The 16,119-nt window shown below is 43.5% G+C and overlaps 2 protein-coding genes across 2 annotated transcripts in view; both read right to left on the reverse strand.

Moving 5' to 3' along the window:
- The window catches only part of HECW1 (HECT, C2 and WW domain containing E3 ubiquitin protein ligase 1), a 488,368-nt gene that overhangs the window by 400,273 nt on the left and 71,976 nt on the right, over positions 1-16,119 (reverse strand). The window lies entirely within an intron of this gene.
- LOC138438889 (SUMO-conjugating enzyme UBC9) lies at positions 4,217-5,124 on the reverse strand. Its single transcript, XM_069586899.1, has one exon. It carries the CDS (start codon positions 4,985-4,987, stop codon positions 4,511-4,513), a length of 477 nt encoding a protein of 158 aa, XP_069443000.1. The 5' UTR covers positions 4,988-5,124; the 3' UTR covers positions 4,217-4,510.

A 16,119-nucleotide genomic window follows, 5' to 3' on the forward strand; every position in this document is an offset into this window, starting at 1 on the left:
ATCAGTAAACAAGAATGTCACAGTCATCAATAACTGCAGTCCTCCAAAGAAAGCTGTTGAGACCTGATGGGAACTCAGGAAGCAAAAGAATACCTGCCATATAGCAACTATCAGACTACAGCCACTCCCTACAGTGAGCCCTGGGAAAACTCAGGGTGTGAAAACTCAGGATACTGACCCTAGATAGCTGAGGTATGCATATCAAAGGAATGATTTCAGTGAGCCCAGACTCTTGCAACTTCCCATACTTAGAAAAGTGCTAAATTTTGTGCTAAAAGTCCTTAATTTTGGATATCTGGTTTTCTTTTAAAAAGTCATCTTTTCATATTGTGACTACCTACCCTTTGTTGCAAAATTTCTATATAACCTGCCCCCTATCCCTCACCACATCAGAGCAGTTCTCTCAGGGTTACCTGAAATGCTGCCCCCCAGGTTTAAGTCCTAAAAATTCCCACTGAATAAAACACAACTCCCAACTTTTAGGTTGTGAATATTTTTTAAAGTCCATAATGTCTATAAAAATAACAACAACAACAAAAAAACCCCACAATGAACTAAAAACAAAACCCAATGAGCTATTAAAAAGTAAATAAAATTGTAACGTTTGAAAGCATAAATTAGAATAACAAAATGAACTGAAGTTATCTAAAACTATGGTATGTGGCAGTTGGAAATATGTTCATAAATTCTTTCATGCTCTCTTCACAAGGTATAGCTTAATTTCTCTTTGAGTGGGCTGAACATTGTGACTCACTTCTAATGAACAGAATGAAGTTGAAGTGATGGTGTGTGACTTCAGACCTGGTCATGGAAATATTCAGGACCTCCTGCCTTGTTTTCTGGGATCTCTGGCTCTGGGAGAAGCAGCAGCCATATTGTGAGGCTGCCCCGGCAGCGCTATGGAAAGGTCTGCACAGCAAGGGAAGCAGCCCTGTGATGAGTCATCTCAGAAGCAGCTCTTCTGGGACCAGCCAGGGCTTCAAATACTGCAGCCTTGACCTGACATCTCTACTGCGACCTCATGAGAAACTGAGCCAGAACCTCTCATCTAAGCCTCTCTCAGATATCTGACTCTCAGAAACTGGATGAGAAGATAAGTATTTATTTTAAGTTACTAAATTTTAGGTTATATGTAAAGCAGAAATAGATAATGAAGACAAATTGTTAGACTTATTTTTAAAATAAGCAAATACATCATCTATAGACATTAGAAAATAGTCAAACAAGGTATGTTCTAACAGGACCCTCTCATTCAAGACAGAGTGGATCTCAAAGCATGAAATTCCCAGAGGAGCTCTCTGAGGATGATCTTACTCTTGACCTTTGGGCAGAGAAGCCCTGACAACTGTCCCTTATCCAGGACCTACCAATTAGAGCAGACCCATCCTGTCTGTAAACATGTGAGGACTCAATATAAAACCTAACTCATATGCCATTCTGGCTTACTGGAGCCAGTTCACACTGGCTTGTGAGAGAAGACTGTTAACTTTTCAGGAATTCTGCATGTCAGCTGTTAACTAAAACCATGAAATCATTATGAAAAAGTAAATTATATAAAATTAAATCAGCTATATTAAAAAAAATAGGTAATAAATACTGAATATTCATCCGTTCAGTTCAGTTCAGTCGCTCAGTTGTTTCCAACTTTTTGGGACCCCATGAATTGCAGAACACTAGGCCTCCCTGTCCATCACCAACTCCCGGAGTTCACTCAGACTCACGTCCATCGAGTCCATAATGCCATCCAGCCATCTTATCCTCAGTCGTCCCCTTCTCCTCCTGCCCCCAATCCCTCCCAGCATCAGAGTCTTTTCAATGAGTCAACCCTGCACATGAGGTGGCCAAAGTACTGGAGCTTCAACTTTAGCATCATTCCTTCCAAAGAAATCCCAGGGCTGATCTCCTTCAGAATGGACTGGTTGGATCTCCTTGCAGTCCAAGGGACTCTCAAGAGTCTTCTCCAACACCACAGTTCAGAAGTATCAATTCTTCAGTGCTCAGCCTTCTTCACAGACCAACTCTCACATCCATACATGACCACTGGAAAAACCATAGCCTGAACTAGACAGACCTTTGTTGGCAAAGTAATGTCTCTGCTTTTGAATATGCTATCTAGGTTGGTCATAACTTTTCTTCCAAGGAGTAAGCGTCTTTTAATTTCATGGCTGCAGTCACCATCTGCAGTGATTTTGGAGCCCACAAAAATAAAGTCTGACACTGTTTGCACTGTTTCCCCATCTATTTCCCATGAAGTGATGGGACCAGATGCCATGATCTTCGTTTTCTGAATGCTGAGCTTTAAGCCAACTTTTTCACTCTCCACTTTCACTTTTATCAAGAGGCTTTTTAGTTCCTCTTCACTTTCTGCCATAAGGGTGATGTTATCTGCATATCTGAGGTTATTGATATTTCTCCCCACAATCTTGATTCCAGCTTGTGTTTCTTCCAGTCCAGCATTTCTCATGATGTACTCTGCATATAAGTTAAATAAGCAGGGTGACAACATACAGCCTTGACGCACTACTTTTCCTATTTGGAACCAGTCTGTTGTTCCATGTCCAGTTCTAACTGTTGCTTCCTGACCTGCATACAGATTTCTCAAGAGGCAGGTCAGGTGGTCTGACATTCCCATCTCTTTCAGAATTTTCCACAGTTTATTGTGATCCACACAGTCAAAGGCTTTGGCATAGTCAATAAAGCAGAAATAGATGTTTTTCTGGAACTCGCTTGCTTTTTCTATGATCTAGTGGATGTTGGCAATTTGATCTCTGGTTCCTCTGCCTTTTCTATTTTTTTTTTTTTTTTTTATCAGAAACATTTTAATCAGAAGATTTTAGATACAGCCCACAGTTCCTTACACGTTATGAGGCGCCTCATGCTGGGGACACACGCTCTTCCCTTACAGTAGAGACAGGGTGGTCACATTTCATAGTTCTTGTTACAAGATTCACATCTTTGTTAAGCCAAGGACTGTGGCACAAAAGTACATTTCATTAGCCAAAGTCACGACGATTTGCTAGAAACACTGATTGCCTTAGAATGCTTTAAGTAGAAAATAGATTGAATTTCCGTATGTATTAACCATATACACGGGTAACTATTACGAAGAATAGTTCAGTCATTACAAAATAAGACGTTCTGTGAGAAGTTACAGATACACAGCCCGTGGACCCCCAAAGGCCCTCTGTGCCTACGTATGGGTGTCAGCAGCTCATGCAAGTCCAGCCCAGCGAGAGGTCGTGCCACGCGGGCCTTGGAGCCACGGCCCCCAGCTTCCAGCACAATCCTGTCACTGGGCGGTAGGACGGGTCGGGGTGATCAGTCCTCCTCGGGCTCCTGGAGCATCCGTCACCTGCTCTCAGCCTGTGGGTGGAGCCACAGGCACCAGTCTGCCAGTGAGGGTGAGGGTCCGCAGGGTGGGAGGGCAGCCTGACCCAGGCCTCGGCGGGACCTGGGGGCCAGGTCCTGCCTCTGTGGTTCCGGGGTCCAGGACCCGGGCCCAAGCTCGCCTGCCTTATCCCGTCTCCATCTTCGGGACCCCTGAGCGGGCGGACACACTTCTGACAGCATCCCGGAGCCTCCAGAGGAGCGGTCTCAGGTGCCGACGCTTCCGCAGCAGGGAGGGGCCTGTGGGGCGGCGGCTGCGCTTTCGGGGCAGGGGCAGGGGTGTGGGGCTCCGCTCACCGCGCAGGCCTCACTGCAGTCTGGGCCCCATCGCCCGGCCCGGCAGCCTTCAGCCACACATTGGCACTGGGGGGGAGCCGCCTAGACCATGGTCCTCCCGCCTGCCCGGCCTGGGCCTGCAAGCTTGACAAGCGTCTGGATGCCAGTTCCGGCCTGAGCAGACCTGACCCTCCGGCGCCCGCAGCCCCGAGCCTGACGTGGCAGGGAGAGAATGCCCAGCACTGTTAACAGAGGACGGGCTGGGGGCACACGGAGGCCACCTCCTCACTTTTAATGATGATAATGCAACGAACACCTTTATATAAACAGTTTATTTACTCTAAACAGCAACACAGACAAACGCCATATAAACACAAAGGAAGTGATGCGGAAAAGCGACGCTGGCTGGCTGGCTGGCTGGGGCGCTGGGGCGCTGGGGGCGGGCGGCTCTGCTTTCCGGTGTCGGGCGGCCAGCGGGAGGCTAAGTGCAGCTCTGGGCGGCGTGGAGCATGCCTGCGTCCGCGAGCGAAGGGAACGCGCTCCTCAGGACTCATCCAAGTATAAAAGTTTATAATTTTACAGCAGTTGAAATACTGACATCAATATTAAAATAAAAGCAAGTTTTACATAACAATCAAAAATACAAAAGACTGAAGGAAGAGACCCTGTATGAAAAACTGGGCGATTCAGCGAGCTGAGACTGTACCAGTGGCGGAAATGGAAAATGGCGCCCGCCCACCCTCCCCAGGTGACCAGTAATTGTAGAGCAACGTTAGATTTGCAAAAATGTTGTAAACAAGTTCTTGCCAAACCAATCCCTTCCTTTTACGATGCCACAGGTCGCTGCTTATGAGGGAGCAAACTTCTTGGCTTGTGCTCGAACCCTTTTCTCATATTCCACTCTGTTTTGGCAGTAGATCGTGTAGGCCTCTGCTTGAGCTGGGTCTTGGATATTTGGTTCGTTTAGAAGTTCCTGTATTCCTAATAAGATCTGCTTGATGGTGATGGCTGGCCGCCAGTCCTTGTCCTCCTCCAGGATGGACAGGCACACCGTGCCCGAGGGGTACACGTTTGGGTGGAACAGCGGCGGTTCAAACTTGCATTTTGGCGGTGAGGATGGGTAATCGTCTTTGAACAGCATCCGTAGTTTAAACAAGCCTCCTTCCCATGGGGTCCCCTTCTTCCCAGGAATGGCGCACTCCCAATTCATGAGGTTCATCGTGCCATCAGGGTTCTTTGTTGGGACGGCCACGAAACCAAACGGGTGGTCTTTTCTCCAAGCTTTCCTCTCCTGGGCGAGTCTGCTGAGGGCGATCCCCGACATGTTCGCGTCCCTCGGGCGGCCCGGCCCGGCGCGCGAGGCGTACTAGGCGGCGGCGGCGGCGGCTGCGCTCCCTTTGTCTCGGGACTTCCCTCCCGAGCCCGCTCCGCGCGCAGCCCGAGCGCTCGAGGACCCCGGCGCGGGCGGGGCGGGGCGGGGCCTGCGGGGCCTGCCCGCCGCGTGCCTGGCTCGCACCCCGCCGCCGCCACCGCCAGCCCCGCGCCTGCCTTTTCTAAAAACAGCTTGATCAGGAAGTTCACAGTTCCCGTATTGCCAAAGTCTGGCTTGGAGAATTTTGAGCATTACTTTACTAGCATGTGAGATGAGTGCAATTGTGCAGTAGTTTGAGCATTCTTTTGCATTGCCTTTCTTTGGGATTGGAATGAAAACTGACCTTTTCCAGTCCTGTGGCCACTGCTGAGTTTTCCAAATGTGCTGGCATATTGAGTGCAGCACTTTCACAGCATCATCTTTCAGGATATGAAATAGCTCAACTGGAATTCCATCATCTCCACTAGCTTTGTTTGTAGTGATGCTTTCTAAGGCCCACTTGACTTCACATTCCAGAATGTCTGGCTCTAGATGAGTGATCACACCATCATGATTATCTGGGTCGTGAAGATCTTTTTTGTACAGTTCTTCTGTGTATTCTTGCCACCTCTTCTTAATATCACATCCTAATTATTTTACTACTTTATGATATTAGCTAGTTTGTGTGTACTGAGTCTATATGGTAGAAATTCTGACTAATGGTCCAATACTGTGCACTTCTCCCCAGCTGCCTGTGCAGTGGGATCACACTGGTAGCTGGAAATCAGCCATGATGGGAGAATTTATACCCCATTGGGAATTGGTAAATGCTACAAACCAGGACTTTGGTTTTTATTAATTGTCTATTCTTTAGAAAATAATGATGAAGAGATTACTAATGTACATTGAAGTGTATCATTCTATACTGGCTACATTTTAATAGCACAAATTCTCCAAGTATTAAAAAAGATTTATCCAATTCACCTTGGAAGAATGAATGAGGGTCTAACATGTATCTTCACTGTTTCACTTTTGTCTTTCTAGTTAAAGTAAATGAAAATATCAAACAATACTCATTCATCTGTCAGTTGTAACCACAGGTTGACTATGGATACAAAAAAACTGTCAAAAATAAATATAAACATGCTATGAAAATCAATTGACTTTATAGAACTGATGTAAAAGACTATATATTTCACTGTTTGTAAAATGCATGCTACACATCCTTTATATCAGTACAATTTCCAAAAAATGTTTCATTTTTATAAGAACATATTTCATTTTATAAGAACAGTCAGGTTTTAAACATTTACTAGCATACCACTGACACTAACTCATGCTGACTACAATATATAAATTATTTTTCTTAATAATAAATGAACACTGTATGGCAGGGACCGTGCTGAGGGGCAGGGATGTTCAGGTATCTCTTTTGGTGTCAGGAGCAGGAGTGCATGAACAAGGCAGGAGAACTAGGTATCTAGTCTCCAGCCCAATGGATCTACAGGATCCATCCAGATCCATCCAGATCTGCAAGATGGAGAGCTTGCGACAGAAGCTATTTTTCACAGGGGAAAGGTTTAGGATGTCAGTTTTACTGTGACCTCAACTGTAACTGAAGCAGTGAGGTCAAATGTAAATGACAGGTGAGCATCACACACAAATACCACATCTTACACCCTTTGCTTCACAACCCAGCTCCTGCCCTTACAAGGCACAGAGCCTGGTAGATGCTTGATAAATATTTGGCAAAAACCTGCATTAAAATAAAGATGCAGTGAAAGTTGCTTTCATTTTATAACTGAAAACTGTACACAACTGACAGGGACTTCATATAGGCATTTCAGGGATGTCTGGGGAGGCAGCCTTGACAGTTACAGCCAAAGTTAGTCTTAAATGACTGGAAAATATACAAAAAGAAGACTGTTCTTGGTGCAGATGAGCCTAAGTCAATTTGGACACTCAAAACCTTTGGATTCTTTGGATGGCCTCTAACCATAAGAGGGGACAGACCTAAAGGGGCTTGTACCAGGGGCCATGGTACAGTGGCAGGAAAGCTCCTTTCAATTAGAATCAAATACTCATCACCTACAAGTTCACACAGTCATACACCTGTTCTGCACACTGGTCATGTCCCCAGTCTTTGATTATATTACCCTCTGCTGGCAAAGGTGCCTGTAAAACTTTCTAGGTCAAATTGGACCTTTACTCATTTAACAAATGAAAAACTACTCCTAACATCCCCTGCGCTTTAGCAAACCTTTTAGGATTGATCTGGATGGTGATAAATAAAGTTCAGCCATGCTCTGGCTAATGAATTCTTTGTTAGGTGCTTTTATAGAACTCCAAAGCTTCTGACTAAGAAAATTTGGCTGTTACCTAGCTTCTCCAAGATAAAAATAAAGGAATCATAGTCTTCACTGCAGTATTTAATATGGACAATATACAATACCAAATATATTCAAACCAAAATTTTTTGGTATTCATCTGTTCTTAAAACTGGAAATATCATTTTTGCATTTGTATATATTTGATCTCTTAGCCAAACAAACAAAAAAGCTTATATAATAACCTCCAGTTTTCACTTCCTTGTGGCTCAGCTAGTAAAGGATCCACCTGTAATGCAGGAGACCTGGGTTTGATCCCTGGGTTTAGAAGATCCCCTGGCGAAGGGAAAGGCCACCCACTTCAGTATTCTGGCGTGGAGAATTCCATGGACTGTATAGCCCATGGGGTCGCAAAGAGTCAGACATGACTGAGCGACTTTCACTTCACACCTGTCTTCATTTTAATAAGTGAACATAACCACATTAAGAGGTTCAGGTATTGCTGCTGCTGCTAAGTCACCCTAGTCGTGTCCAACTCTGTGTGATCCCATAGACGGCAGTCCACCAGGCTCCCCTGTCCCTGGGGATTCTCCAGGCAAGAACACTGGAGTGGGTTGCCATTTCCTTCTCCAATGCATGAAAGTGAAAAGTGAAAGTGAAGTCGCTTAGTCGTGCCTGACTCTTAGTGACCCCATGGACTGCAGCCTACCAGGCTCCTCTGTCCATGGGATTTTTGAGGCAAGAGTACTGGAGTGGGGTGCCATTGCCTTCTCTGGTTCAGGTACTAATAAAATGTGAAAACTGTTCAATTTGAATACCACGCCTAGGCTCTCACACACAAGGAACTTCTATGGAAACAAGGTATAACTCAAGCTAAGGCTGGCATTAATATTGTACTCAGAGCTCTAAGACTGGGAGTAAGACATGATGTTACAATCTCCTTTGCTCTCACTGCAGTAGATCTCAGCTTCACTTCCGATGTCTCACCAATAATACAATTTTATTCAAACTGGAGCCCTTGGGTGGAGCTGTCAGCCACTCTCTCCAGCATCCTACGATGGCTATTTTTCATTTATTATTTCCCAGGGAAAGAAAGAATCTCTCTTGAATGTCAACAATTTTGATGGTTTCTCACTGCAGGAGAAAAGTGGATGAATTATTCTGGAGAAAATGTTTTCTTTTATCTCGGTGATATTTGTGAAAGGAAGGCCTGGCACTTCCAAGAAAGTGGTTGCTATTTTCTGGAGCTTTATCCTCTAGACAATGTTATGTTCAGAGTTTCATTAATTTAAGTCAGGTATTATCCTCCAGGAAGAAGATATTTTCAGGAAGAGTTCTGAAAACACCAGCTTTTCAGTTGAGCTTTCCACTTCACGGTGTCCTGTCTAAAGAATGTACAAAGGACCTTTCTAAGATTTTTCTGAGTGGCCCAGGACAAGGCTAGGGCAGGGTAGTGTAGCAGTTCAAAGCATGAGCTCCCTATGGCTGTGTAGATCAAACATGTTGCCTGCCATATCAGTAAATAAAGAATGTTGCAGCCATCAAGCACCAGCCACTGCGGCAGCCCCTGATGGGATTCAGGAGGAGAAAAACAGGATACTGGTCAGGGATAGCTGCCAGGAGCCAGCACGGGAGATCCCACCCATTACAAGGTCGTGCGAAGGAGACCTGATAAGCAAGGCTTCAGGACTCGAGGGACTCCCTGGGCCGATGCGGAAGAGACCTGCTCGAGCATCTACCCCCAAACCAGAATCCATCTGTTTTACTATTTTATGCCTTTCACCAACTCTTCTGACATTAACAGGGGACTATCCCTGACCACCTTTCTCTGGAGAAAATCAACTTAGGGCTCTAGCTAATAAGTCTCCTGGACATGATAGGAATATTTCAATTCAACCCCCCTCTGTTAGCATTCTAGCTTGCCTGACAGGTTTATCCAGACTCTTGCAGCTACACATATGATTATTCACAGCCTCCCAACTGTGAGAGGCACAGGAAGTCTAAACACACAGAGCCTTTCAAAGAGGATACTGGTCCTCTAATACCTCTAATAGAGGACCAGTAGTGCTGGTGTGAGGTTTCACTGTTGAGCCAATGCTTGCTGCTAAGTTCCCATATCTCTTATTCACTGTGCACCTGGGAGTGCATTAGTTAACACAGTTGGAATGTAAGAAAAACAAATAGTAGCCTTGAATTTAACAACATCAGACTTTTGAGCTAATTGGTTCTTTCTTTTCTGTAACTCACTGCACCTTTGTTCCATGAGAAATGTAACTCTGTTTACTACTTTCTGAGGCTGACACCATAGATTAGAAATATAAAGAAAAAAACATTTCAAGGGAAAATAAGTTTTCTGGTTGAGCAGCCTTTATCAAAAGAGGGTCATAAAATGTCCACAGGCCTCCAAGGCCAGAAGATAATGTACACAACATTGTTTATGGGGAAGGTATGCAGAAAAAATTCTCGTTTTAATAAAGACAAAACAGATGTAACGTTTGGGCTGACTCTGTATGACTTTGCATCTTTCATTTCCCTCTATGTACAAGTCAAGGTATAAAAGTTCTTTTTGAAAATAAAGTTATGGGCCTCGCTCACCAAAGAAGCTTGGTCTCCCCATGTCAATCATTCTCTCTCTCTCTCTCTTTCTCCCTCTCCCTCCCTCTCTTTTTCAGGCTGATCCCCTGGAGCATAGAGGCTCTCTGCGTTCACTTATCTGCCTGGGCTTCTAAGACCTGAAAGGGAAGGCGCTCTGTGTCTTCACTACCTTGGGAGACCGGGAGGGCGGCTGTGGCCTACGTGAACAGAGCAAGTCCCTGTCTTGGGGCTTTATTGGCTTTCTCTGTAAACAAAGGAATATCAGCTTCTATTCTTTCCTCTCTCATTCATTCATTCATTCACCGATGCCATTTCTCCTGTGGGTTCCCCTGGATCCTGTGGGGGCTGGACCCCGGCAGATAGCTGAGATGCATATCAGAGGAATGACTTCAAAGAGCCCATACTCTTGCATCTTCCCATACATAGAAAAGTGCTAAATTCATTAACTTGTGATGTCAGGTTTTTCTTTAATTAATGGTAATCCTTTGATATTTTGACTTTCTGTTCTTCAGTTACAAAAACTCCCATATATCCCAGCTCCTCCCTCACCTCCTTGGAGCAATCGCATAGTGCTATCTGAGAGGCTGCCTCCTGGGCTTACGTTCTCAGAAAGCCTACCAAATAAAACCTAATTCTCGGCTTTGAGGTTGTGCTTTTCTTTTTCAGTCAACAGCTGTACAATCTCCAACTGTGGGAACCAGGGCACCTCTTCCTTACCCTTTTAAGCCTTCACATTTTCGCTTTTAAATTTGGCGTAAGAGAACCCACATCAAAGGACTACTGTGAGGATTAGATGATGTAGATCTTTAGAGTGACTAGTCACAATAAGCACCAAACAGCTATTCAGCAAACAAAACCTATTATATAAAGCAGACGACTGGAAAGAGCTGTCTGGAGGTCAAACTGGAGAATCATTTGATATTTGATAATGTCTTCTATTATAAAGTCCCTCCTTTACTCTAGCAAATTCCTGACAACATGATAGACACACTAAATCCCCATCTGTTACGGCTAGTAGTAAAACCAACTTCCACCTAAAAGTCCATCGACACAGGAATGTATAAAGAAGATGTGGTACACATATGCAATGGAATATTATTCAGTCATGAAAAAGAATGAAATAATGTCATCTGGAGCAACATGGATAGACCTAGAGATTGTCATACTGAGTGAAATAAGTCAAAGACAGATATAGTATAATACTTGCTTATATGTAGAATCTAAAAAATGGTTGAAATAAACTTATTTACAAAACAGAAATAGAGTTACAGATAAAGGAAGCAATCTTATGGTTACCAAGGGGAAAAGGTATAAATTGGGAAATTAGGATTAACACATACATACTACTGTATATAAACTAGATAACTAATAAGAACCTACTATATAGCACAGGAAACTCTATTCAGTACTCTGTAATGACCTATATGGAGGAAAGAATCTTAAAAAAAAAGAGTGGAGGTGTGTGTATATATATATATATATATATATATATATATATATATGTATGTATAACTGATTCACTCTGCTGTATAGAAGAAAATAACATTGTAAACCAACTATACTCCAATAAAAATTTTAAAAAGGATACAACTTCCAGTTGAGTACTTCTGTGTGCAAGAAGGCTTTTGGCTGTGTCCCTGGGGACAATCAGACAAGATTCTTGTCCACAGGGAGCAAGGCAGATAAGACAGGTATAAAAGTCACGCAAAGTAGGGAGTGGCCAAGACCAAAGAAAAAGAAGAATAAAATGTTACCAGTACTAATGAGAGGAAGAGAGTGCCTCCTGCAGGAGGAAGTAATGGGAAGATCCAAGAAGACTTCAAGGAGATGAATAGGCAGGGAGCAGAGAAGTGGGGAGACAGGAGCAACACTGCCAGTGTTGGTGCCAGATAGTATGCTAAGCTCCACATTTGCACTGATGAGTTTAATTCCCCCAAAGATTTGCTATGCTGTTTGCTTAGTCGCTAAGTCATGTTCAACTCCTTGCAGACCTATGGACTGTAGGCCCACCAGGCTCCTCTGTCTGTGGAATTTCCCAGGCAAGAAATTCCCAACCAGAGTGGGTTGCCACTTCCTTCTCCAGGGGATCTTCCCAACCCTGAGATGGAACCCGTGTCTCCTATGTTTCCTGCATTGGCAGGCAGATTGTTTACCCACTGAGCTACCAAGATTTCCTGAGGTTGAGGCAATTATTCTCACATTGTACTGTTCTTAATCACTCAGTCATGTCTGACTCTTTATAACACCATGGACTATTGTCTGCCAGGCTCCTCTGTCCATGGGATTTTCCAGGCAAAAATACTGGAGTAGGTAGCCTTTTCCTACTCCAGAGGATCTTCCTGAGCCAGGGATCGGACCCACACCTCTTGTGTCTCCTGCATTAGCAGGCAGATTCTTTACTACTGCACCACCTGAGAAGCCCAATAATTCTCATGTTATTAAGCATGAAATTGAGACTCAGTGTGATTAAATTACTTGCCTGGAATCATACAGCTGACACAAGGCAGCACCATGGCTGGAGCTTAGGACTGTCTGACTCTGCAATACATGGGGAATACAGAGATGAGTGGTTCACCCTGGCTGGATGACAGCACATGGAGGATGGCTGGGAGGAATATACTGAACAACTTGCTTAGGGATCAGCCCAGCCCCAACTGCTGTTTGAATCAGCTGCAAAAATCATTAGGCAGCAGAAAGCACGGGGAATTTTTGAAATGAGAGGTAACAAGATCAGAACTAAGAACTGGCAAAATAACTGTGAAAATTCTAATCACCTATGGACTAGAGAACCAAGTCCTGGGGCTTGGTTCTGCCAAATTCTCTGAGCCATTAAACTTCTTTGGGTGCCATTTACTATAGAAGCCAAGCCACTCAACCCTAAATCATAAAAGAGTAGCATTAATTTCTTCAGGACTCAAGAGTTCAGTTTTCTACAAGAGTAATTGCCAACATTTTAATATCATGGAAAAATGTTCATATGCAAATCACCAGGATATTTGCATACAATTTTAGGGAACTTCGAACCCTAAACCATTTAAGAAGTGGTTCTCAAACTTCAGTGTACAATAAAGGAGAGCCAGAAGAGCTTGTTTAAAATGCGAATTCCCAACAAGAGGTCCCTAGACCCCAGAAGAAGAATCCCTATTTTAGAGCATCACAGACGCACACGGAAAAAGGGCCCCAAGATACAAAATTACTTTGCTTCTTCACAGCCCCCTACTACAACTCCAGTGTATAATTCTTCTGACTGTAGCCTGTCTTTTTCCTAAAAAAAATATGGCAGGGCAAAAAGAGACATTGAGGTCTCCCAAGTCTTCCCACAAAGCACTGTGCACACAACAATGGACTCCAGAATTGAAACTGGGGTGCAAAAGGTTCACCATCATTTATCAGTAATTGCCCATTTTGCCACTCTGTCTGCAAATACCATCGCTAGCAGGTAATCCATTTTTCCTCCTCAAGGAGTACTTGCAAAATAGGTAAACATCATGCCAAGAAAATATTATGTGGCTCCCTGAGAAAAATCATCTAAAAGGTTACTCAAATGTGAGCAGGCCATTAGCCACTATGAATATTAAGAGGTAATGTGCTCTGGTGGGGTAAGGAAAAAGATAAAACTTGAGACATAATTAGATATTGAAAGGCAGCAGAACTCAGAGACTGTTCAAAGAAGGTATGACTGTGAGAAGGACTAGAATATCAAAAACCCTTCATGAAAAGTTGAACTTATAAAATGGGTAGTTTATGGAAAAGAAATGAATAAAATGCCACCCCAGTGCCCCCATGAGTTCTTCATAAAAGGGCATAAGAGCATAAAAAAGGCTTCATGCTCTTCCCAAAATAATGCATCTAACACCACAGAGGAGACCTGGCAAATGTTAGGAGATTTACTCTGCTTGCCTTCAAATCATCAGCATTTTGGAAGTGATTTGCTATGTTTATAAGTGGCCTTTCATCTGAAAATTCACAACCTACAAGGCGAAGAAATCTCCTACCTACTTGAATAAGGCTATTTTGTTACTGAAACTTGGTCTTTAACATTCCAGAAGAAATTTTAACTTTAAAAATGGGAATGTTCACACTAAAATGCTTTAAAGCCTCCTGTGCATTTGGACATTTTCCTAATAAAATACTGGGGAATGGTATCAGGAAATCAGGAGGATGGGCAAGGGGAGCACATGTGTAGCTGCGTAATGAAGCAAGACCCTCTAAGGCCTTCCCAGGACAGACCTCCCAGTGTCTTCCAGCTGCCTTTTGTCTGTAGAAAAACTTTAGCCGAAAAATAAGCTTGATCAGAGAAGTGAGAAAATGCAGAAGCAAAGGCAAGCAATCACACCGGACAAAACAACAATAGTTCAGTCATTAGGCAAAACCAAAGACCTTTAGTTCCTTCCTCAGGGCTCTAGATAATACTCTAACCCATGTCCTTTGTGTTTGCAGATACTGAAAACCCCATCTGGTGAAAACAGTTAACTATATGATGACCATGTAGTTAACAATACAATATCTAGGTTTTGGGGCTCCAAAATCACTGCAGATGGTGACTGCAGCCAGGAAATCAAAAGATGCTCATTCCTTGGAAGAAAAGTTATGACCAACCTAGACAGCATACTAAAAAGCAGAGACACTACCTTGCCAGCAAAAGTCCGTCTAGTCAAAGCTTTGTTTTTCCCAGTAGTCATGTATGGCTGTGAGAGTTGGACTATAAAGAAAGCTGAGTGCTAAAAAATTGATGTTTTTGAACTGTGGTGTTGGAGAAGACTCGAGAATCTCTTGGACTGCAGTGATATCCAACCAGTCCATCCTAAAGGAAATCAGTCCTGAATATTCATTGAAAGGACTGATGCTGAAGCTGAAGCTCCAATACTTTGGCTACCTGATGTGAAGAACGAACTCACTGGAAAAGACCCTGATTCTGGGAAAGACTGAAGGCAGGAGGAGAAGGGGACGACAGAGGATGAGATGGCTGGATGGCATCACTGACTCAATGGACATGAGTTGAGTAAGCTCCAGGAGTTCGTGATGGACAGGGAAGTCTGGCGTGCTGTAGTCCATGGGGTCACAAAGAGTCAGACACAACTGAGCTGAACTGAACATGATGACCAAACTGTAGCTATGATACAAGCTGCTTCACTTTACACAATTCCTAGAACTGTTCTCAAGAAAATGTGAATACACTGACCCTAGAACTGAAGGTTATCTGTACTTAAAAGAATTAAGATGACATCGATGAGACCACTGCATGACTAATTTCAAGCTGACTGTCGGAGCTGACTGTGCTGTTCTGCACATAACCCCCTCCCTCTGCATATACACTTCCTGAACTCCCTTTTAAAAGCTCTTGTCCCGTAATCGACAGTAGGGAGTCGACTTGTGTACATGAGTTTACCTTCTCCCCAGGTTGCTGGTTTCCTGAATAAAGCAAACTTGCCTTTCCTACGAATACATGTCTCTCAAGTATTGGGTTTCAAGCAGAAGCAACCAAACCTGAATTTGGTAACAGTTTCAGTGTTCTAATTCTTAAGTTTTGAGATGGATTTGTTTCATTAATATAACTCATCATTTATATATACATCAAATACTTATTTCTTTTTACTAAACATTATATAATAAAAAATTTAAATGGAGCAACATGAGATGATCACAGGAAATTAAGTGTATTTCATTTGAGTTGCTTTGACAGTAGAGCAAATGTCAACTATTTCATCATTCTATTTTGCTTGCTATTTATGGACAGCCCAGAAGAGACACTTTGACAGTGTTCCTCATGTATCAACCAATTGGTTGAAATAAAACTTTTGTGCATGTGGGAATAAGGAAACAAAATTCTCTGGAGGTGATTTTGTTATTGTGAGCTGAATATCTGTTTTGCTATGAGCAAAAAGACTGAAGACTTATTCCAGCACCTAAGAAGCAAGAGCCCGGATTCAAGACTGGGTTGCAAAGTTATTTCTTGGTCCAGTGTGACACTGGAGAAGATTGAGGAAGCAGAACAGGAATTAGGGATCATCTCTCAGTCATGTCAAAAGCACGCACAGCAAAGACACAGTTTGGAGTGAGGAACAGAACAGTTTCAGGAGCTAAGGAAGAGAGAGTGGGGACTGGGACAGGAAGGGGCACTGCTCTGAGAGCATCTACATGAGATGCAGGAAACCCAAATTAGCACAGTTTCAGCTTCTTCAA

Source organism: Ovis canadensis, chromosome 4, assembly GCF_042477335.2.
Source record: "Ovis canadensis isolate MfBH-ARS-UI-01 breed Bighorn chromosome 4, ARS-UI_OviCan_v2, whole genome shotgun sequence".
In the NCBI taxonomy this organism is placed as follows: Eukaryota; Metazoa; Chordata; class Mammalia; order Artiodactyla; family Bovidae; genus Ovis; species Ovis canadensis.